Source organism: Panulirus ornatus, chromosome 31, assembly GCF_036320965.1.
Source record: "Panulirus ornatus isolate Po-2019 chromosome 31, ASM3632096v1, whole genome shotgun sequence".
In the NCBI taxonomy this organism is placed as follows: Eukaryota; Metazoa; Arthropoda; class Malacostraca; order Decapoda; family Palinuridae; genus Panulirus; species Panulirus ornatus.
In genome coordinates, this window is record NC_092254.1 from 770,926 (window position 1) to 796,197 (window position 25,272).

The 25,272-nt window shown below is 43.2% G+C and overlaps 2 protein-coding genes across 5 annotated transcripts in view; one reads left to right on the top strand and one right to left on the bottom strand.

The window, feature by feature from the left end:
- The window catches only part of LOC139758639 (major facilitator superfamily domain-containing protein 6-A-like), a 90,870-nt gene that overhangs the window by 46,316 nt on the left and 19,282 nt on the right, over positions 1–25,272 (top strand). For 2 of the 4 annotated variants that reach the window (XM_071680170.1, XM_071680173.1), the window contains exons 1-2: positions 18,630–18,805; positions 23,292–23,665. In XM_071680170.1, coding sequence (XP_071536271.1) covers positions 23,572–23,665 — 94 coding nt within the window. In that variant the 5' untranslated portion in view covers positions 18,630–18,805; positions 23,292–23,571. Of the gene's footprint in view, positions 1–11,396; positions 11,528–18,629; positions 18,806–23,291; positions 23,666–25,272 lie in introns of those variants that run through there. The other 2 variants (XM_071680172.1, XM_071680171.1) reach the window with 2 other exon arrangements.
- LOC139758647 (cysteine-rich protein 1-like) lies at positions 236–13,804 on the bottom strand. The gene is made up of 3 exons (XM_071680196.1): positions 13,651–13,804; positions 2,756–2,908; positions 236–791 (listed from the first exon to the last, which is right to left on the bottom strand). The coding sequence occupies exons 1-3, from the start codon at positions 13,688–13,690 to the stop codon at positions 748–750; spliced, it is 237 nt and encodes a 78-aa protein (XP_071536297.1). The 5' UTR covers positions 13,691–13,804; the 3' UTR covers positions 236–747.

A 25,272-nucleotide genomic window follows, 5' to 3' on the forward strand; every position in this document is an offset into this window, starting at 1 on the left:
TGGAGACAGAAGATGTTGTGGCCAGGACAGATTTATAATTACATTGTAAGAAAGTATCCGGTAGCGAAGAATGTACACAATAAACTATAGGTGTAGCTCAGGTTGAGGTACTTTTATTGTGTTAGTACAGCAGTAAATTGGTGGTTATAACCGGTTTTGAACAGTATCCGTAGAGCTTATTTGAATACATAGTTTGTTGCTTGTTGATTCAGAATTGGAAAGTAAGATACATACAACTCATGTGATCATGTATTGAAGCAATAATTACAACAGACCAACAACTATTACATTGTCTGATGTATAAAACATCCTGATAAATATAGAAATTATTTGCTTCCAGAATAAGCATGATTAATAAGCATAGCTGGACAGTCACAAGAATAGTTTTAGAACATTCAACGAAACATGTTATTAAAAGAGGAAAGTGTGTATAAATATTAAAGGATTTGGCATATTTTTTATGTAGATAAATAACCAGAATCAATAGTGTATATTAAATTAGCCCTGTTCTCATAGGGTATTTAACACCATGGGTAAAATAACCTGAAAACATTAAAAGAACAGTTTGGGTTCACACTTTCGAGAAATAGTTTAAACTAGAATTACATTTGGATGGCGATACAGCTAGCAGGGTTACATGGCACAGAGCTAAATCTAAAAGCGGGACATCTGTCAGCCGCAGGATAAGCGCAGGTCATGAGAAGGCACCCAGTGGTTGTGCGCAAGTCAGGAGAGGCATTTCTGGGCCTACTTGTCATACACGAAGCTCTGGGTACCACCACGTCCATAACCTGAAGGATACAGACGTCCACATTAATGAGAGATATACATATATTTTAAAGCTACATTATCTGTAGACATCCACATTAAGTAGAAGTATACATATGAGTTGCATGTATGGAATTCTTTGGATTCAGTTTTATGAATTTTTTCGCCTTTCACGGATTCTAAGCACGGGAAGAGCTTGTCTCACTAGTCAAGCCTTCGTCCCACAAGTGCCGTACGATTATGCTACAAGCCATTATATAAGTACGTTTTCTATGACGATCAAGAATGGCGTTTTCTATTAGTTTTTGAGCAGTAACTAAGCATATAATAGTGACTAAATTCGACTCATGTTTCAGTCTTGTATATACAGTGAAGAGTTCCTATATATGCTGTTACAAAATTAAATTTCTTAGAGATACAGTGAATGAGAATATTAAATTTGATAGATTATTTCGGATTTGGTGTGGTATGTTTGAGGAATATTGGGAAGACCGTAGTCTTGTGATGATTGGTACTGAGATTATCTTAATCTTGTGATGTACGACCCTTGAGTACGGCGTTAAGACAACATGTGATAGCTTGTAAGGCCGTACCGTCGTGCTCAAGTTTTCTGAAAGACGCAAAAAGACGTGTTCATGGGTTGTACCGTCATGCACACGGGACATACCGTCGTGCTAAAGTAATACATAAAATGTGTAAAGTGTTATACGGTTAAAAATTGAACGTTATAATGCCTGATCAAGTTACCTTTACTTTGATAATGATAAGCTTTTATTTTGGTTTTTGTCATGAAATCAGTCCATTTTGTATCTGGTTCAATTGTATTATTGTACTCGTTATTTATTATTTTTTGTGTTATGAATGATTTTCATATGTATTATAAGGATTACATTGGGATACAATGGTTTATATACATTTAATGTTCTCTCCTCGTCAGGATATTTTGATTGATTTTGATAACTGTTTATTTTTTTTTTGCCAAAGTAAACTTACTTAGACTCAACGTAAATAGTGTTGCCAGCTCATTGAGAACATGTTGCCATATTGCGTGACATCATATAAAGTACACACATTGTCTTGTTATTACAATACCTGTAGAATTGAGTCATTATGGGTTGACATCGCCCCTGTCATCGCCGTGACTCACTAGCCAGATGCTTGTTGGCTCATCAGCTTATTGAGGTTAATCAATAATATGTACCGAGGCCACAATGCTCTTGCCAGCTAACACCATTGCCAATTTATTTGTCATCTATATCAATATTCTTTGTCGTACCGTGATGATTACGAGTCGCACCAATGTACTGAAGGGGATTATAACAGTATTCAACAGAACTTTATGCTTTACTTCGTCCTCTGTAGAAGTATCATAGTAAGTAGCGCGTATTTTGTGTTTATAAACAATGTATAATTCGCCAGTGCTTACGAGAGTGTATGGATGGCGTAGTTCCCTGAAGTGTCACTCGTCTCTGTTACTGTAAAGACAACCTCGGTTCTCACTTGAACTCAGAATCAGTTACTGGAATGTGGACTTTCCTAGAATCTGGAATCACTGTAACATCTACTCTTACCGGAACCAACATTCCTGACGCTCACTGGAACTCGAGACTCTTTGCTGGAGCCAGAACTTACTGGCATCTAGACTAACTGAAACCTAGACTCTTTACAGAAACACCGACTCTCACAGGCCCCGGACTAGACTGACCCCTGTAGGGAGTGGTTATTCCTGGTGTGAGTCTGGTGACCTAGCATGGAGTCCCACCTTCACCAGCTCTCTGGGACTCAACTCATTGCACCTACTTGTTCCTCAAGGACTCACCGGGACTCAGCGTTGTACTAGGGAATCATCTTCCTGGATTAGAGGTCACCTTGGACTCGCCTCCTTACCGGACACCTGGCATCAGTGACTCGCCTCACCACCTGGTACCAGGGACCCCAGGACCTCGTACGGTGGGGCGTGGGACCCTGGAACTGGGGACTGACTCACCTCCTGGTCCGAAGAGGGTGCTGTAACATGGAGTGGTACAGTATGGCTTCCCCTCCCGCTCGGCGTGGCTGCCAGGGGTCAGCGTCTTGTTGCACTTCTCGCACTTGAGGCAGAAGTTGTGCCAGTCCTTCCCCAGCGAAGTCTTCCGCTCGGCTGTTGAGGAGGAAGGGAGGGAGGTTGAGTCAGACGGTGAGGATAGCAGGGAGGAAGAACACTCAGGAAGGAGGGGAGAGGTTATAAGGACGAATTAGAGGGATCGGATGACGTTGCTGTACAAAGAAGCGGTTATCAAGCCCTTGAAGACAGGCTACGACCATTTGATGACAACTGAGTGTTAACATCATACCCATTGGTCGTACTCCAGGATCGTAACGTCGTGCTCAAGGCTCGTAACGCCTTACTCGAAGTTGTTATTTTTTACGCTCATTTTGGGTGAATCGCGCGGCACAGTAAACTATACTTTCACCTAAGAATATGACTCGTAGGTAATTTGTAGTTCATTCATGATACATTTAGATCAGTATTGACCGTGTATGACACAAGATTGACCTTATATGAATCACTAGGGAAATGTCCTGCTGGCGGGGCCTGAGTGGCTTCCAAACCATGTGGTGTAGGTGAGGGAGCGACCCGTCTTACCTTTATATAGAGATGAAAATATGATTTACATATTGAATGAGGAACGATAGTTGATGAAAAATGAAAGATAGTTGGTGAAAATGTTGTGATGGGAAGGAAGGAAAATGTACGAAGGTCTTGTATGTTTAGCTGTTTGAAAAGGCTACACGGAGGAGGAGGAGTCAGGAAGTGCTGAGTAATGAGTGGACACTTGAACTTCAGATTTCTTGAAGTGAAAGCGAATCATTAAAAAAAATGATCCAAGTGCCAAAATATATATATATATATAAAACGCCTTTCATCCTCTCGGTTGAGGTCACAGTCGAATGATTTCGTAATGTTGCATCTGGCATCAAAAGTGAAGCATGTGGGAGTAATATTAAGTGCAGAAGTATAGAGGATGCAGCAGCATCTTGAGTGCAACAGTACATTTTGTGTCACAGCTGGCTGGGTACAACAGTATATTGTGAGTTGCTATAGTCAGCGCCTGCCCCCATCTCCCACGTGTGTGGGCAGGTGGAGGCGTGTGGGTAAATGCGAGGGTCAGGTTAAGGGGCGGTCGTTACCCCCCACGACCTCTTTAACATTGGGGCCGGTCCTCTCCCCCCACCCCAACCCCTCCATCTGATCATACCCCCCCCCCCCCCCCCATTCGCCCATGGTAGGCGTGGTACAGCTGTTGCATCTGTAGCCAGTACTGCATGGCACCTGTTGCCAGTTTACCCTAGACCATTACAGCTGTTTTTAGGATCAGTAATACCCATGGCAGGTGTGGCAGGTGTTGCCAGCTCAGGGGGCACCACACCCAACTGTTTCGTCGGCTACATGTTAGAGTGTGGCTGTGACTCACTCCCTGAACACCACACGTATGTTCTCTTCCTGACGGTGTAAAGAACAAATAACACCAGAGACCTCGGGTCCATTACACACATTTGTTGTTCGTCAGAAACAACTGTGGTGGGAATATATGAACGAGTGAAAGATGTTCTCGTAAATGTCTTTGTATGCTACACATTTCCTTATACAACTTACAGTGGATAGTGATGGTCATTAAAAGACAAGTTTGAAAATATGTCTCACAAGGAGAGTTATGTAGTCAGGTACAGGGGAAACTTACTTATTACATTGTTGGTCATAAACAAAAGGTGGGAGTAGTTAGGAGCAGCAGATGGTGATGGTGGTAAGTAAGAGCCAGGCAGCCTGCTGACCCACCCAGCTGTTGCCTTCACCCAACCATCTGTTGCTGAAGTCACCTTCACCCAACTGATGCTGCTATTGCCAAATTCACCAAAGACCTCCCCCCCCCACCCCCTCACCCCATCTACCACACAACAAGGAAGGGTCATCCAAGATTCTCTGGGGATTTTCTTACTCCATGTGTCCAGATTCTCTTTCCAGCCACCACCTGCACTTTATCCCACATGTGGGAAAGAAGATAATGGATCCTCACCGTCGCCTCCTGCCTCCAGAGATCCCTCATCCCTTGGGTTACAGTTCTACACCACAACCACAGGGTATAGATGTACAATAACAGCCGCACCTCACCCCTGAGTCACCAGTCACCACTAGATTGCCACGATAGTTTGTGTGATCATCTTATGATTAACACCCTCCCTTCCCCATCTTATAACTTCATGCTTCGTTATAGTCTTTTCTCGGTATATTGCAGCCTTTGGCTATAGGCATTTGAGTAACCAATTATTATCATTAATTATTATTATTATTATTATTATTATTATTATTATTATTATTATTATTATTATTATTTATCCCCGGGAACAATGTCTTAATATCTCTTGCGCGTCTTAGAAAACGACTGTGCTTGGCGCGGGTGTATTGGGAGACTGGAAATCCTCCCCTCCTTTATTATGTATTGGGAGACTGGAAATCCTCCCCTCCTTTATTATTACATTCCAAAATGGAAGCAGGAGCAAACCGAGGATTTTGCCTCGAAGGACAGCTGTGAACACTACCTCGCTTAGGTGGGAAACGGAATAACGTGTGTGTCTGTGTATATATATATATATATATATATATATATATATATATATATATATATATATATATATATATATATATATTCGCCATTTCCTGCACTTGCGAGGTAGCGTTAACAGAGGACTGAGCCTTAGAGGGAATATCCTCACTTAGCCCCCTTCTCTGTTCCTTTTTTTTTTTTTTTTTTTTTTTGAAAAGTAAAAAACATGAGGGGAGGATTTCCAGCCCCCCGCGTGATAGTTATTAAGGTGAAATCGCAATTCAGTAAGATTTCATGTAATGTTATTTAACATGTATAGAAAAATTACATGTGAAATAGAATCATATGAACTTCTGAATGAGTCCACGGGGAAATGAAACACGATAAGTTCCCAAGTGCACTTTCGTGTAGTAATCACGTCATTAGGGGAGATTCAAAAAATTTAGCAGTCAGTTGATATACCAGAAGATATCTTAGCTACGTCTCTTTGTTGTATATCAAGTGACTTATATTTCTCTCTTGTATCTCCCCTGATGATGTGATTATTACACGAAAGTGCACTTGGGAACTTGTGCTTCATTTCCCCGTAGAGGAATATACTTGATCACGCGCAAAATCGTGATCCTTTCCAACATATATATATATATATATATATATATATATATATCCTTGAAATTTAAGAAGACCCAAAACTCCGAAATTTTGAAGAAAACGCAGAAAGTTCATCACATAACAAGCCTCTTTGATGTTCACGTGCGTATGTATATCTCTCCAGCACGTATTCCCAGAGCCAACCAGGCCATTTGCCTGACGAAAATCTTGGCCGTTCGTGTGTGAACAAGATTTGTTTTACAACACAAGTCTTGTGTGTATAGGATGCAAGCCTCCGTGTGCAGACATGACGTCAGTGGGCGTTAGGCAGGGTTGCCAACCACACACCGGAGCCTTCATGACCTTTACCAACGGTGGAGGGACGAGGAGTCATCACAGGGGAGGTCATCATCTTGACCTTTAAATTAAGTGTTAGATCAAAATGACAGGACATCACCACCATCATAGCGAACGGTCGATCTCTCGTGTGTTCAAGGTCGCCCTGTCATGCTCAGCGTTTAGCCACCGACCTTACTTGAGTTCGCAGGTTGGTACCGTACGACCTGATGACGTATACAGCGGGGTCGTACCGTGACGTGTGAGAGACGATGACGTGCCGTGATGAATAGCCTGATGATGATTCACGTGATGGAGAGAGAGAGAGAGAGAGAGAGAGAGAGAGAGAGAGAGAGAGAGAGAGAGAGAGAGAGAGAGAGAGAGAGGTCGCTCTCAAGCAAGCTCTCGTACAAGACTCATTACGAATCTCCAGATTCTCTCTCTCTCTCTCTCTCTCTCTCTCTCTCTCTCTCTCTCTCTCTCTCTCTCTCTCTCTCTCTCTCTCTAACGATAACTTCCCACAGACGGAAGTAGTTTTGTTGTTGTTCTCAGCATGTATTCTCGTTCCTCACTGGTGGAGCTCAGGCCACGACCTCAGCGCACGCAGGGAAGAAGTACAGTATGGTACCGTCCCCCAGACGTGGTGCTGGCTGTACATCACACCACCACCATGTATGGTAGCGAGGGCCGGGTTGTACCACGTGTGGTGCTGGCTGTACACCACACCACCACCATGTATGGTAGCGAGGCCCGGGTTGTACCACGTGTGGTGCTGGCTGTACATCACACCACCACCATGTATGGTAGCGAGGCCCGGGTTGTACCACGTGTGGTGCTGGCTGTACACCACACCACCACCATGTATGGTAGCGAGGGCCGGGTTGTACCACGTGTGGTGCTGGCTGTACACCACACCACCACCATGTATGGTAGCGAGGCCCGGGTTGTACCACGTGTGGTGCTGGCTGTACACCACACCACCACCATGTATGGTAGCGAGGCCCGGGTTGTACCACGTGTGGTGCTGGCTGTACATCACACCACCACCATGTATGGTAGCGAGGCCCGGGTTGTACCACGTGTGGTGCTGGCTGTACACCACCACCATGTATGGTAGCGAGGCCCGGGTTGTACCACGTGTGGTGCTGGCTGTACACCACACCACCACCATGTATGGTAGCGAGGCCCGGGTTGTACCACGTGTGGTGCTGGCTGTACACCACACCACCACCATGTATGGTAGCGAGGGCCGGGTTGTACCACGTGTGGTGCTGGCTGTACACCACCACCATGTATGGTAGCGAGGGCCGGGTTGTACCACGTGTGGTGCTGGCTGTACACCACACCACCACCATGTATGGTAGCGAGGCCCGGGTTGTACCACGTGTGGTGCTGGCTGTACACCACACCACCACCATGTATGGTAGCGAGGGCCGGGTTGTACCACGTGTGGTGCTGGCTGTACATCACACCACCACCATGTATGGTAGCGAGGCCCGGGTTGTACCACGTGTGGTGCTGGCTGTACACCACACCACCACCATGTATGGTAGCGAGGCCCGGGTTGTACCACGTGTGCAGGTGACTGTGCAACATTCCTTATCTCAAGTCTTTTATTTTCATTTCTTTTGTTTTTGCGTCTGTGCTTCTTTATCAACACCAGTCTCTCTCTCTCTCTCTCTCTCTCTCTCTCTCTCTCTCTCTCTCTCTCTCTCTCTCTCTCTCTCTCTCTCTCTCTCTCTCTCTCGTGTTCACCAGAGGTCCGTCTTGCCTCCCAGGGCACGTGTGTTCCTGCTGCTGCTGGAGGAGAGGTTCACGACACATTACTTGGCAGCCGCTCAGCCTGGACCCATGACCCCCCCCCCCCACCCCGGGTACACTACTGCCCCCCCTCCCCACCTCACCTCACCTCACCCACCCACCCTAAGGAACACCTCTGGGCTTTCCACACACACACACACACACACACACACACACACAGTGCGTCATGTTCGCTCCCTCCCTCAGCTAAGCTTGGTAACGATCAGCTGATATTTGAATAAGCTTGAATCACACAGATAGATGGGCCCTCCTGGTGTTAATACATCATAAATCACCTTTCAATATTATTGGTTCCTTATATATATATATATATATATATATACATATATATATATATATATGTATATATATATATATTCGTCATTTCCCGCGGGAGCGAGGTAGCGCTAGGAACAACCACATTCCATGACATCCACTGTTAGCTGTCATGTATAATGACGTCATGATTACATAATTATGTATCATTATTTTCGTCAGAGGAAGAAAGTATTGTAAATCGGAAACAAATTTCTAAATACAAGTCAGCAAACCGATTTTGAAAAATGTTGATATAACTAACGTTACCGAGATTGTTAAGTAAGGAATTGGTTAGTTAACGAGATTGTTCAATAAGGAATTGGTGTTACATATGTGTAATGTAACGTAAATACAGCGTTCTATAATCAACGAATGGCTGGATTGCCGGTGATGTCATGGTCCGCGTTTTGCTTGATGGATCCATGACGTCATGAGGATCCGGATCTCGTCGTGTTTACCAAGATGGATGACCCTTGTAAGGAGGTGGTTGGCAACCCTCTGAGTGGTGACCCACTTGCCTCTCTCCCCTCCACGGTACGACCACTTGACCACCACGGTACGACCACTGAGCACCACGGTACGACCACTTGACCACCACGGTACGACCACTGAGCACCACGGTACGACCACTTGACCACCACGGTACGACCACTGAGCACCACGGTACGACCACTTGACCACCACGGTACGACCACTTGAGTATTCAATAGCCTGCTTTCTTCACCTAATTGCAAAGGCTAAAGTAACACGGATACTTAAACCAGGAATCACCTTTATGTTTATGGGATGACAGAAATATATTGACACTGTGTTGGCCAACATTGCTTGAATATGTGTTAGTATTGTTATCTTACTTACGATTGTAACTTGTAAGACTAACAACTGGACGGCTTTCGTGTGGTTAGGTTAGCTTAGGTTAGGTCAGGTTAGCTTAGGTTAGGTTAGGTTAGGTTAGCTTAGGTTAGGTTAGGTTAGGTTAGGTTAGGTTAGCTTAGGTTAGGTTAGGTTAGGTTAGGTTAGCTTAGGTTAGGTTAGGTTAGGTTAGGTTAGCTTAGGTTAGGTTAGGTTAGGTTAGCTTAGGTTAGGTTAGACCACAGTTGATTGTTATTGTATTACCAATCCCTCATGACGTACGCGGTAGTGTACACAACACACCAATGTATACAACAGACAGGAGTGTAAACATTACAGCTCAAGTTTAGTGGACAAGAGTCGGGAGTGTAAACAAGATCATCTCTAGTGTAGACCAAGGTGTGTGTGTGTGTGTCAGAGGTTGGGTATGATGAGTCATGTGTACCGACGTGAGTGTGTATAATGCCTGGTGGCTTATTGCTCCCTCCCTCTTTCTGGGGGTACGGTGGTACACGGGACAGTGGTACACACACCAGTGGTAACAGAGGTGTAGGCCAGTGTTGATGATGTGTTGTGTTTGTGTTCGGGTAGTAGGAATAACAGTTGTAGTAATAGTGGCGGCAAACCTCACAGTAAGGTTTGCCGCCACCTCCTGTTGTTACCTGCCTGACACACCAGAGTGAATTACGTCGCGAGAAAATGTATGAATTACAAGATTATCTTTGACGAAGAAGACTTGCCTCCAGTAAATTCCCAGGTTTCAAGTGGGAAAAAAAATTACTTAGCATATCCATTCAGACACTGAAATGTCTATTATACGATATTTACTGTAAGGGGAATATCTTGCTTCATGGTGTGTACACATAGAACCGAGTTTCAACTTAAAAAATACTGACGTTTGGTCTGGAAGGAGTGATAGAGAAAAGACTGTCGGTTAGATAAGAAGCCGATAAATGCTGTGAAGCCTTTGGCCCAGATAACACCTGATACATTTCTCTCTCTCTCCTTACTGGGTACATCTACACTGCTGACATATCACTAGCGTCAGTACCAACACATTTATGTAGGTCTTTCTGTATACTGTGTCTGTAGACTGCCTGGCATGCATTGTCTGTGTTAACCCCTGGAACACGAAGGTACGACCTTTGACCTGCCGGGAAGGGTCATCCCCCCACATGATTCCCTGACTAAGAAATATGTACTTTATAAGCCGTCTGGATGACCTAGATTTGGATACCTGAGAAAATAGGTCTGGAGGTGGTTGACTTCTACTTTGGTAGCGTTGATGTAAGCATATGATCCTTGGGTTCCAATCATCATAGCAGTTGATGTAAGCTTTTGGGGAAACAACTTACTTGGAATGAGGCAAAGTACACATTCTTCAGGAAGACTTCTTTTATGAACAATCTTCCAAAGATTGTTAGCGACATCATGAATACGTTCATACACACACACAAAGATTGTTGTTAGCGACATCATGAACACGTTCAGTGGTATACGCTACTTGATGTGGAATCCACGAATATTCACAGGTGTTCTTGCTCATGTAGTTATCACCTTACACACCAGCCTCTCATGCTTCTCATCTCTTCCAACCATCACAAACAGCTTCGTGTGGATCCAGTGGCCTGTTTGCGGTGTATTTATATTCCCTTCATACATGCCCGTCACAGGCGAGGTACTGTCTTCCTCCACCATGATTGCTTCCGGGAGCTTTACACCGGATGACGTATGAGAGTTGGTATGTGTTGTAAGAGCCTGATAAGAATTATCTATAGATAAGTGGATATTGATCAGCCATGATTCAGTAGGTATGACTCTTCCATAATATGATCAGCTTAAACATTTGTTACAAAGTCCCACAAAGGTATTAAGCCATAATATTGACAGTGTGACAACCAAGCGTTTAGTAACAGCGGATATGTACAAGTGAAGGTAGAAGAGGCGTCTGTTACAGCCAGGTGGAGATGCTCCTCGCTGATATGGGAGGTGGAACGGAAGGCGTGGATGATAAAGTGAGCAGGTATTATGTCCTCCGGATGTGTGTGTGTGTGTGTGTGTGTGTGAGATTACTATTTATTACGGACAGAGAGTTTTACACTAGTGTTAGCCCGTCTCAACCATGTATATATACCCCATGTCTTTACTACTGTACACACTCCCTCACACACACTTCGGCCTCAATCAGGCAGTCATTTACCGATCATCCCCGAGGGTTAGAAATGGGACCACTGCCGCACCCCTGGATTCGAACATATTTGGACCCACTCCAACTCATGGTCTGTGTATGCCTGTGCAAATTACGTACTTATATGGGTTTTGTTGAATGGAGAGCCAAGTTATACATATTACAAGCTTTTTGAATATTTTCCTTTGAGAAGTTCCAGTTAACTATATTAACACCTGTCATTCGTATTAAACTTTTAGTTCATTGTTTATATATATATATATATATATATATATATATATATATATATATATATATATATATATATATATATATATCTTTTGTTATATAGTCGCTGTCTCCCGCGTCAGCGAGGCATGCTGCCTTCATCCATTCTCGCCGCCACCCTGCCACACATGTAATGGCACCCCCCTCCCCCGCGTGCGCAGCAAGAAACGCTAGAAGACAACATGGGCCACATTCGTTCACACTGTCTCTAGCTGTCATGTACAATGCACAGAAACCACAGATCCCTTTCCACATCCAGGACTCACAAAACTTTCCATGGTTTACCCCAGACGCCTCATATATATATATATATATATATATATATATATATATATATATATATATATATATATATATATATATATATATAAGTGCTCGCTATCTTTTGGCTAAGTAGGTGAAGAAGATTAAGCAAAACCAGTGTGACAGTGGTCTTAATAAGCTGTTGATAAGATGTGATATTGTTTGACATCAGTCATCGGGGAATGACACGTTTGAAGTTAAGAATCGCTGTAGTCATAAATATTTATCATTGTATGACACCAGAAAATGCTCTTAGTGATGAGTGAGTGTGGTGGGCGTGGCTAGAGAGAAATGTTCGTGGTTTGAATGGTTGGCATCACGGTAACGAAGCCTGGCTTTATCTTTTTTTAAAAAAATTCGTTATTAAACATTTATATCGTGGCAGATGAAACAAGTCAGAGCGGTTGAGAAATCAGTCGTTGCCATAATGTAAGGCAAACGCAATGAATAAGTAAGAATTATAATTGTACGACGTACTGGCAGGATATGAACACTTCATTACGTACTGGCAGGATATGAACACTTCATAGCTGAACTAGTAACAATAACGTACAATTTGGCGAATAATTTGCACTATGGTTGTAGCTGTTGTGAGTTGAAATAACTTGGCCAGTGGTGTGTGGAAGTGGTATGGCTGCCTGGTGCTGCGACTCCACCTGCTGCTGTGTATGTGTGTTTGTTGGGCTATGCGTCCGTTTCTTTGTCTATATTTTCATGATACGTGTGCATGTGTATGCTTCTGTTCACGTATATTCCTTTATAAAGGTATTTTGTTTGTTATTTAACGTTTACGAGTTTGGAACTGTCAGTATTATATAGTAGACTGTATTGCCACCCACCATAAAGGTTCATCCATAAACATGTATGATATGTTCATGTTTACCGGTCACGTCCATCCTGGGGAATGACAACACTTGGACATGCACTTCCTCTAGGTTTATATACTTTATAGTCCAGGTCATCCTAGGATACATATGCTACTACCTGACATCACTTTACCCAACCGAGTTTACCATCATTTATAGTTCTGTACATGTGCCCCGAGAAGCACACCTGTGTCCCCCCACTCCACACACACACACACACACACACACACGTCATGAACCTACACAGGTGAGTCGGTTATTGGAAGTTGGGAAGACACGAGTTGAAATGAACCGTTATGCCCGGATATACGACCCTTGAGTATGGTAACTAGACTGCTTAAAGTTAAGGTCAGATGCAATACCATCCGACCGAAGGATCAAACGGCCTTAATCAAGGAATATAAAGATCAAAAACTCAGCACGCTACCTACGGAAATACTTTTACTACGTGTGTATATATTCTTCAAGAAACACCCTCAAGGCAAGTGTGTATGTACGAAGTAACATAAACACCAGAACACCAAAGAACACACAGCTTTACTACATATACTCATGAGTAATATACTGACTCGGGTTCGGTCATATCGTTGTGCACATCTTGAGTGTTATAGCAGTAGGTGTTACAAGAGATGTATATACAGTAATGCTCTGAAAACGACCTATGATATAGAAAGCTTAATGCTATCATTTGCTCATCCTTGCAGAAAAGTTTGACCTGTCAGAATACAGCATCGTATGACATTGGAGTTTTATACAAAACACAATTGAGACAACTCACCGAAGTACACAGGCTTGTCACATTTAGGGCAGTTCGGCATTTTGGAATAGAAGACAGGAATTTGCTGATTACTTCAGATGGATAAGAACGACGTCTGAGTGGCACCAGGTCCTGAGTGTGAATGATGCGCGAGCTGCTCTGGCATGTTTACATTTGCCATCATGGGTCTCTGGGGTTGCCAGCGACTGCTTGAGTAGTTGCCGTGCACTACCCGGAGGTTTCATTTTATAATTGAGTCGTATAGTATATTTAAAGATGTGATGGGAGTGGTATAAGATGAGGTTACTGTAGGGAATCCTAATTGTGTAAACCTCCGTTAGGTAGTTTGCAAATGAGCATATTTATTATGAAACAATTTGTTTAAATATATATATATATATATATATATATATATATATATATATATATATATATATATATATATATATATATATTATCCCTGGAGATAGGGGTGAAAGAATACTTCCCACGTATTCCCTGCGTGTCGTAGGAGACTAAAAGGGGAGGGAGCGGGGGGCTGGAAATCCTCCCCTTTCATTATTTTTTTTTTAATTTTCCAAAAGAAGGAACAGAGAAGGGGGCCAGGTGAGGATATTCCCTCAAAGGCCCAGTCCTCTGTTCTTAACTCTACCTCGCTAACGCGGGAAATGGCGAATAGTTTGAAAAAAAAAAAAAGAAAAAAAAAAAAAAATATATATATATATATATATATATATATATATATATATATATATATATATATATATATATCATACAAACCTCCAACAGCCAGGATCGAACCCGGGACCCCTGTTCCACAGACGAGAATGCTACCGCTAGGTTCCAGGCCCATAGCCTAACGGTAGCATTCCCGCCTGTGGAACAGGGGTCCCGGGTTCGATCCTGGCTGTTGGAAGTTTGTATGTTCTATGAAGGTGCGCGTTCCTGTGCACTTTGTTCGTACACACACACACACATATATATAAATGTATGTATGTATAACTGAAATGTGTGCAGACATTCATGTTCAAATACAAAGGACACTGGTATACCCACTCCCGCTTACATACAGGTGCGTGGTTACAGTCACCCTCACACTTTCATATCTACACTCGCCAGACTTGCATAAACACCGGCCAACACACAAGGTAACGAGTTGAAAGTGTGTGTAGTCCTTGGAGAAGAATGAGAAATGGGCATTTGTCTGCTGGTGTATTAACCCCAGAATGTGCCACGCGTCCGGTGGACATCGTTGTCTCAGCTTTGTGAAGCTCACTATTTTCCTATCAGGTGTACGTGTTATGATGATATACATGAATCGAATAGTGGTTCGCGGACCTCCCTCCACACGGGAACCACTGTTTTCATCAAGGAAACCTTCTGTGTGTGGTACTGTGTCATAGAGAACGTCAAGTGGGCAAGGCTACTCTTCCAGGAGAGAGTAACGAGTAGTTGGTATATAATTCCGGAATGTATTGGAGTTCTTCGATATTTTAATATAATATGTAACAGAGAATGCAGTGTTCGAGGAGATGTAACATGATGCCGTGTTCGAGGAGATGTAACATGATGCAGTGTTCGAGATGTTTGAAGTGTATCACACGCGAAAGTTAAGGACCGTTATATTAGCGCAGCCTTAAAGGGACTGGGATGTGTGTGTTTGTATGTGTTAAACAAATATCATTGTTACTTTTGCGAAAGTGCTTAAGCTAATTTTGTTTGTTTATTGGACGTATATGTTTCAGTGTTCATGAGCCTTCCGTGAGGACAGACGTGATCGTGTGTGCGGTGCAACACCTTGAGGTACAGCTTAGACTGTCCAAGGTCTTGGACAACCACATGTTTACCAAATGGCGTCCTAGCTACGTCTCTTCGTTGTATATCAACTGACTGTTATAGTTCTCTCTTGTATCTCCCCTGATGATGTGATTATTACACGAAAGTGCACTTGGGAACTTATTGTGTTTCATTTTCCCTGTGGACTCATAGGAATATATTTGATCACGCGCAAAATTGTCATCCTTTGCAATATATATATATATATATATATATATATATATATATATATATATATATATATATATATATATATATATATATATATTTATATATTGACAGTGTAAATGTTATTCTTGATAAGGACAAAAGAAGGTATTGTATGCTTCGCAGAAAAATCTTGACCTCGTGGGATGGTGACGTTGTAGGCCCGTTCCACCATAGCCAGTGGATTCCGTTGTGATGGTTGGCCTTGTCATGGCCCGGGACGACCTCACTGTCATGATTCACAACAGCGGAGTTGTTGTGTCTTATCTCGTGCTTTATATTAGTGAGGAGGACATTGCTGTTGATCAAGCTCGTAGCATTTGAGAGTTTGTCGTGTAAACTTGCGACACTACAAGATGTGTGTGTGTGGTACGTTCATGGAACACTAGAGAGGATGATTTTGTGAATCCAGGTCAGTCATTACCGTGCAGCGTGATCTGCTGCTCACCATCAATACTTCACAAGTTCTTGTAACTGTATTTAGTCCCCAGAATCTGTAGTTCTGGTTATTCATTGAGATACACGATGCCATCAGTGGCTGGCTCGTATACCCTAACTCTCCGTACCCACGAGACTGGAATGTTAGGTGTGTGGGGAATGGGGGGAGGGGGTGGAAACCGGTAATTTCAACGCGGCGTTGCAGACCAAGCCTGCAGGGCGGCGTGGTAGCGGGAATATATGATGGTGGAACCGCACGTGTCTGCTGATGCTAGTGGGACTGTGTGTGTGTGTGTGTGTGTGTGTGTGTGTGTTATGCCGTGATGGAATAGGAGAAACGTTGTGAGGATAGAGGTAGGGATGAGGAAGAAGAGTTAGAGGAAGCTAGGATGAGGATAAACGCACATAGCATTGGGGTAAGGGAGTGTGGGGGTAGGGGGCCCACTACCCCTATCCTAAGACCTGGCACCAGACGCTACCTGAAAGTTTGGGGTAAGTACGATGTGGGTCGTCCACAAGTGTGTAGGATCGCTCACTCAGTGTCGACCACGCTGTGCCAGCCAGTCCACACGCCCGTCCGTGCTCTGGTGCTGTAAGTTAGAAAGCTGGGGATGGGACCGTGTCACAATGGGAAGGTTGGCCAAGGCCAGGTGGGAACGTTGTGGCCAAGACCTGAAGGGAAAGTGTTGATCAAGACCTGAAGGTAGGGGCAGAGCTGCTGGTAGGCAGTTCCGGTCAAGCCTAACGAGAGGTTTGGGGTATGGCTTCTCCTCTGGTTATTCCAAGCGTATCAGAAAGGTACGACCAGTTCAGTCAGGAAGGGTGAAAGATGGGTAGAGGAGGAGGGAGATAGAGGGTGGACCTGAGCCACGAAGAAGGGAGAGTCCGTCAGTAGACTTCCTCAGCATTAGTCACCCTCAAGAATCACTGTGGTTATCACTTGAGTAAACTAGCTCTCATTATTGACCTAACTCGTTAAGACGTCTTCAAGGGTCGCGCTGACCAGGTTAAAAGAGTAAGACTTGTGTATGTCACACAGTGGACAGTAAGACACAACACCGAATTTCAATGGCTTTTGGATGGTGTTCACAGACAGTCCGGTCCTCCAGGAATCTATGAGAAATGTTATGCAGACGTTGGAGGAACACATTCAACACACACACATGTTGCCGGAAAACTGTGTTGGTCATTATCACGATAATAGTACTAGCGAGGTGACATGTGGTACTCTACTGACAAGATATGTCCTGTTGTCGTCCACAATAATACATGTTTTCATAAAGACTTTTTGTCACGAGGACAATATAACCAGTGAGGTCATTCTACAACTCTTACGGATTTCAGTTCATTAAAAATAAATGCATTTTTCGTCAATCTCTCTAATTAAATTAGTGATATTTGAACATAAATGTTTTGGATGTTTGGCTTTCCATTCATCCACTATATATGACCTTCTGTATTCAAGTCGTGTTAAAGATCGTGGAGTGAGCTGACATATTTATTGATTGATTTTAAGTAGGATTTTTTTTTTTGTTTGTTTTCACTCAGTCATCCTTAATAGTTATCGTACGATGTAAGTTAACCAAACCATTTGTTGGTTAATCTGAGGAAAGTTGACATTTCTTGGGAGCTGCGGTAATGATGATGCTTCGGTCATCTACACTATCTTACATTGTAGGTCCAGCCGCCTCATAGCAGTGTGTGGCAACGTTGGTCTGGTGTTGCAGCAGGAGAGAGAGAGAGAGAGAGAGAGAGAGAGAGAGAGAGAGAGAGAGAGAGAGAGAGAGAGAGAGAGAGAGAGAGGCTGGTGTCGTCTAGCTGGAGGTCATCCTGGATCTGGAGTTGATCCTCACGTTGACTGCTGGACATATGATCTCATGTAAGGTTTTAACAATCACTTCTTTAAAATGACAATTTTCGTTGCCTTCTGCACCAAACATGTTATGCGCTTTTTTTTCTTTTTTTTTTTTGTATATGTATAGATAAGGTCTGTTTCTGTTTTGAGTTTGTTAATCTACACGGAAGTACATCACAATTACATTTTGTTAATGTCTGTGTGATATTATGGAGGTTGTCCCTCGATTTGCCACTTAAGAAACTGTTGTAAATTTTTGGTTATGATCGCCCGCTTATGACCTTTGACCTGACCCTTTCGGTCCAGTTAGAATCCAAGTCATGATTGATTAGGGGTCATACCTTCATGGTTAAGAGTTGCAGCTCTTGACCGAAATTATGATATGTTAAGAGTACTATACGTGCAGCGCCTGGGGTGGGTGACTGGACAGCCACAGTAAAAATTGGGTCTCGATATTAACACTTGCGTCTATTTAAATGCCAAATGTCGCCATGTGAACTTCATTCAACGTAATCCTCCCATTCTCCATTACATTTACGAAGTGTTCCACTCGTCTCTAACTCGGCCGTTTTTCAAATATTTAAATCCTCTGAGCTGATGGTTGAAGTATACAAGTTGATTGCAACTCAGAGCGCCTCTTTGGCCAGGGCGGTCCTACTTCGTCAGTATGTCGCGGGACGCCAAGGAGGAAGGTTAGGTGATGGTGTGTGTTCGTGCGTCATATGCCTTCGTAACTTTTACGTATACCATACATTTATGTGCTTACACTGGGGTACGAGAAAAAAGAGGGGGCTGCCTAAGTATCCCCCAATTATGATCCATCGACTTCAGCTTTGAAAGGTAAAATAAAGATGTTTGTTTTATGCTGGTCAACATACGTGTAATCATGTTTCAATTATATAATTAACAGAATATCTATCATACAAAACATATACGACGTATCATTACACGGATAATCCACGGAATAGGATGCATTTTGGCAGTTTGTTAACTTTACATAAATTTCTAGACATGGTAATTAGATTTGACTAACATGGTAAAAAGTACTGGTCGACAGCTGAATGTTTGTACGGGTTTACTTAAAGAGTTAACAAGTAACTGTAAAGTCGTAAGTGCTTCGGAACGCTCGTTCTCTGAAAGTGAATTCCAAGTATTTGAAAACTTTTTTTTTCAGAAACTCTGGTAAAAGAAAATAGTTTTGAAGCGTTCGCTGATACATAACTTTTGTGTGTTCGAGTTCCCCGAGTGATTTTGTTTGAATTACGTTAATGAATTTAAGAATGATTTTATTACTTTGGGAATGTGAAATATGGACACATTTTCATGGAGAGAGAGAGAGAGAGAGAGAGAGAGAGAGAGAGAGAGAGAGAGAGAGAGAGAGAGTTTCCTTGATGTGGAGAACAGGTACGCCTGGTACGTGGCTACGACCCTTGCGTAAGATGGGTTCCCCATTGTACAAGTTAGAGGTTAGCCTACCATGCGCATGGGTGGTTCATACCATAAGATTCATACTCTCGTCTTCAAGTGGCGTACTGTCGTTCCTGTGTGTCGTACCGTCGTGCTCAAGGGTCGTACCTTCGTGCTGGTGCGATTCGTTTATCACAACATCCGTTCATTGCTTACAGTGCAACATGTTAAAAAGTAGTACTTCAGGCGAATGAAGTTTGTCATTTTGTTTTACTACCTTATGGGCATCGGAATGGAGCTGTTGGCGAAACTTAAAACATTTGTAGGGACATGAGTTGAAGTAGTGGCAGTATCTTTTAAGTAATATAAGTAGATATTATTTGTTATAATTGTTCAGGACACCATCATGGCCGTAGTATTAGCGGATCTTGTCATCACCATCGTCAGCATGACCATATCTCGGGCATCGGTTGTGCCCAGAATATTATTCCCCTCAGCAGACTAGGCATCCTTGCTGGGCCACCAACCCACACGCTTCAGATACCCCCCCATCTCGCAGACCCCCCAGGGCTCAAGTTCAGACTCGCAGACCCCCCAGGGCTCAAGTTCAGACTCGCAGACCCCCCAGGGCTCAAGTTCAGACTCGCAGACCCCCCAGGGCTCAACTTCAGACTCGCAGACCCCCCAGGGCTCAAGTTCAGACCACGTTCAGGAGTCCATTTAGCGAATAACGTTTATTAAGGACATTATAAGGATACAGTGAAGAACAGCGAATATAAGTATCATGTATTTACAGGATACTATCTTAATGGGAAATTGTTTTGTTACCTCCTGTAATGATGGTCGACAACACACCCCCCCCCCCCCCCCCCCGCTTTCCATTTTCATTTAAACCTTGTGAGTAACAAATACTGTGTTCAGCAACATCCGGAAATCGCCGAGTTTCTTAGAAACGCAAATACGTATGTTCTTCAAGGTCATCCACACGGTACTCGTAGTTGGTACTGGGAACCACGTCAGAGATGTGTACTGGTGGTCTGGAATCATAAATTATGATGACAGGACTAGGAATCGTATCGGTACTTCATGATGAGAGAAACAACGTTGTTTGGATATGGTAAGTAGGATAACGCAGGCGGAGCTGTTAGTTCACACTGGGAATGAGAACCGGCCTTGGTTACCCCACTGCAGGAGACGCAGGGAGTGTGGACGCTGTACTGGAGGTCGTTAACCCCTCGCGAGGCCCATGGCTTCCTGCCTGATGGAATGACCATGATGAAATCACTGTCTTTGTGATGACTTTGGACGGGTCGTTGGAGGTACGTACGACCCCTCGAACGCGACGATACGACCCTTGAGCACGACCGTGTTCTGTTGCTTTACCTTGGTGGTCAAAAAAAACACAGAGCGAGGGAGGGAGGGGGCCTCCTTGGGATTTCTCCGGGATCAGCCACTGGTGTTATGCAGTGGCTGAAGTTTAACACCAAACTCGGTATTAAAGGTCCTTTTGCTACACTTCTTTCGAGCCCTCTGGCTCACTACGATAGTGTGATATGCAGTAATTTGAGTGTGTATGTATTGTCTTGTTACCAACCTCCGCTAGCAGCAAACAACCAGTTCTCGGGAATCTTAGATTTATATATTTAACTGAGGAAATGCTAGGCTCGTTCTTCCCCGATCCACTTTCTTTCCATTTTCTTTCAATCTGGACGAAATATCACGTGAATGACGAATATGGAGAATGAAAGGAGGGGAGGATATATATATATATATATATATATATATATATATATATATATATATATATATATATAGGTAAGTTTGAATGGAAAAAAACTGGAGGAAGTAAAGTGTTTTAGATATCTGGGAGTGGATCTGGCAGCGGATGGAACCATGGAAGCGGAAGTGGATCATAGGGTGGGGGAGGGGGCGAAAATCCTGGGAGCCTTGAAAAATGTGTGGAAGTCGAGAACATTATCTCGGAAAGTAAAAATGGGCATGTTTGAAGGAATAGTGGTTCCAACAATGTTGTATGGTTGCGAGGCGTGGGCTGTGGATAGAGTTGTGCGCAGGAGGATGGATGTGCTGGAAATGAGATCTTTGAGGACAATGTGTGGTGTGAGGTGGTTTGATCGAGTAAGTAATGATAGGGTAAGAGAGATGTGTGGAAATAAAAAGAGCGTGGTTGAGAGAGCAGAAGAGGGTGTTTTGAAATGGTTTGGGCACATAGAGAGAATGAGTGAGGAAAGATTGACCAAGAGGATATATGTGTCGGAGGTGGAGGGAACGAGGAGAAGTGGGAGACCAAATTGGAGGTGGAAAGATGGGGTGAAAAAGATTTTGAGTGATCGGGGCCTGAACATGCAGGAGGGTGAAAGGCGGGCAAGGAATAGAGTGAATTGGATCGATGTGGTATACCGGGGTGGACGTGCTGTCAGTGGATTTAATCAGGGCATGTGAAGCGTCTGGGGTAAACCATGGAAAGTTGTGTGGGGCCTGGATGTGGAAAGGGAGCTGTGGTTTCGGGCATTATTGCATGACAGCTAGAGACTGAGTGTGAACGAATGGGGCCTTTGTTGTCTTTTCCTAGCGCTACCTCGCACACATGAGGGGGGAGGGGGATGGTATTCCATGTGTGGTGAGGTGGCGATGGGAATGAATAAAGGCAGACAGGGTGAATTGTGTGCATGGGTATATATGTATGTGTCTGTGTGTGTATATATATGTGTACATTGAGATGTATAGGTATGTATATTTGCGTGTGTGGACGTGTATGTATATACATGTGTATGGGGGTGGGTTGGGCCATTTCTTTCGTCTGTTTCCTTGTGCTACCTCGCAAACGCGGGAGACAGCGACAACGCAAAATAAATAAATAATGAATAAATATATATATATATATATATATATATATATATATATATATATATATATATATATATATATATATATATATATATTCCTATGAGTCCACGGGGAAAATGAAACACGAAAAGTTCCCAAGTGCACTTTCGTGTAATAATCACATCATCAGGGGAGACTTAAGAGAGAAATATAACATTCAGTTGATATACATCGAAGAGACGAAGCTAGGACGCCATTTGGTAAACATGTGATTATCCAAAACATACAACGAGCGTTCATAAACTTATCATTTTACAAATCTTATCAATAATAAAGTTAATTTGTAAAGTTAAAGTAATTTGTACAGACCATCACTAATATTAAGATTATAATTCTTTGTGTATTTGATAATGGAAGATTCAATGATATTTCTCTTGGTAATAGAGTTAGAGTTAACAACTGAGATGGCGTTACTCCAGTCAATACAATGATCATAGTTTTTAACATGATTAAACAAGGCATTTGATTCTTGTCCTGTTCTTATACTATATTTATGTTGCTTAAGTCTAACAGAAAGATCCTTACCAGTCTGACCAACATAAAATTTATCACAGTTTCCACAAGGAACTTTATAGATGCAACCAAGAGAATTTTCTGGTGAATTCCTGATTAACATATTCTCACACTCACACACACACACCAGGTATTGTCACAGGGTTTAAGTAAGTGTCGAGTTAGACATGATGAACCGTACAAGTGTAAATATCTCCTGCTATATGTATGTATGTATGTATGTAGTCACGACCACTATATGTATGTAGTCATGAGCACTGTCGTTATCTTCCTTTTTCCCTGGTGTCTCAACGCGTCATTTGCTCACACTGCTGGCCAGGGGTGGAGGGTGTACGCTGCTGCACCTTCGGGCGTGGTGAAAGCTGACCCCAAATCAGGTGCTTAGCTATTGTGACCGTGGCATGGAGTGTGTGGCATCTCTGTCGCAGGAGGAGGGAGGGTTGCCCAGCCCATCTCATCCATGACTGGTCTGTGTTCCATACTGGTCTTTCCTCCATTACAGGTTGTTGGTGTCGTGTGGTCATAGCCAGCGGAGGAAGCGAAAAAAAAAAAATAAGAAAAAGAACGATTGAAGTGAATGACTAGGCGAAGGAGGGACGAGAGAGGGTAAGAGGGAACATGGACGTGAGCTGATAATGATTATGTGTCAGGCTGGCAGGTGCTGAAGACCAGGGAGCTGGGTCGACACTCGTGATTGCTTTAGTTTCGTCCAGTTCTTCGTCCAGACAGGAGGGGTTGGGGTCACCTAACGCCTCAGTCTGAGCGAGAAGGTCAGCAGCATCATGACCTTGGTGGAGGGCGTGCGGGGCTTCTGGAAGGACCTTTGTGATGTGAGACTGTGCATCATTAAAGTCATCTACTTCACCCTCCTGGCAGGTAAGGTTTCAACTGGCAAAATGTTTAGCATTATTATTGTTATTATTATTATTATTATTATTATTATTATTATTATTATCATTATTATTGTTGTTGTTTTATAATGATAATGGTAATAATGATAGGCAAGTGCAGGATCCTCGAATGGGGTTCCTTTGAGGTTGCGCTTCGTGTGGAAGGATGTTAAGGTTGTGTTCTTTAGGTCGGGAAGGTCCTGCAGAACATCATGACTCCTCCTCCTCCTCCTCCGTTGACGATGATGATGACGTCGAAGATGACCTGGCGTTGTCACCACTAGGATGCTGAGTCCATATTTATTATTGACCTGTGAAAGATTATTGATAATTACTTCCGGGGGTAATAACACGAGTGATCGGCCGAGATTCAACTTACATCCCGAGTTGATGATGATGAAGAGCAGTTAAGATTTTGAATAAGATGTGTCTTTAAGAAAATAAAATGGTTGGGTAGCGTTATGAGAGTTTAGGTTGGAATCATTGGTATATATGATACCTAATATTCTCTCAGATCTTACCACAGATGCATATCTTGGGAATTAGGAAGAGATGTATGAACCTGTAATTAGTACAAGCATAAATGTTGAGTGGATTTTGGTAGGTGACTTTTTTTAAGGGAAAAAGTTGAATGTATTGCCCCAAAGGCTAGGTGAATGTATGTTAGGATCTTTATAACCAATATACGTTTAGTTCCCTTATCATAAAATCACCTGATGAAGAGCTAAATGCATTTATTAACATAGTAATATCGTGTAAAATTGTATTTGTTGATGAAGACTTGCTGTGATCACTGTAAGATATATGGTATATGTGGGGTTCTATAAGTCATGGTTATAGTTTGTAAGTACAGTAAGTAAAGGACACACATATAGAACTGAAGTTGTCTTGTTTAGGTATGTAGGTAGATTGTCTTGATATGTACGCATGCCAAGGTTCTGATAGTGGGTTCAACGCCAGCGTTAGTCATGTGATCCACCCTGACGAGAACAGGTCACACGATGCCTCTTGCTTCAGGATTGGCTGAACGCATGACCTACGTTCGGTCTTCCGGCATCAGACAGATGAGACAGCACGTTAATGCTCCTGCTTACGTATCCTTATCGTGGGAACAATGCCCCAGGGGTCTGACACGTACACAGTGACAGTACATGACTGGCCATGAACAACATGCACTTACAGGCGTCGCGCACTCAGCCACTGGCCTCATGACTGTACTGAAGGTTTTCTTGCCGTCACTTGTGTAAATTTTTAAGATCATGTTTCCCGACGACCAGAAATTGTGGACGTGGATTTTATGTATATACTTTTTTTTCGGTTTGTTTCATTTCTTGGACATCAACGGTGTGACCCTTATGTAAGGCGGCGCTGCCCCTGAGCACGACGCTACGACCATTAGGTATGATGACCTGGTCCATAGAGGGGTCATACCACATGGGTCGTATCACCGTGGTCAAGGGTTGTAACCTTGTCCCCGAAGGTCATCAGTAACACCGGGTTCATTCCACGTACCATCCTGTTCAAAGGTTTGAATTAATGATTTAGAGACAACCATTACTCTCCTTTCAGGTTAGTACTGATGTTAACACACTG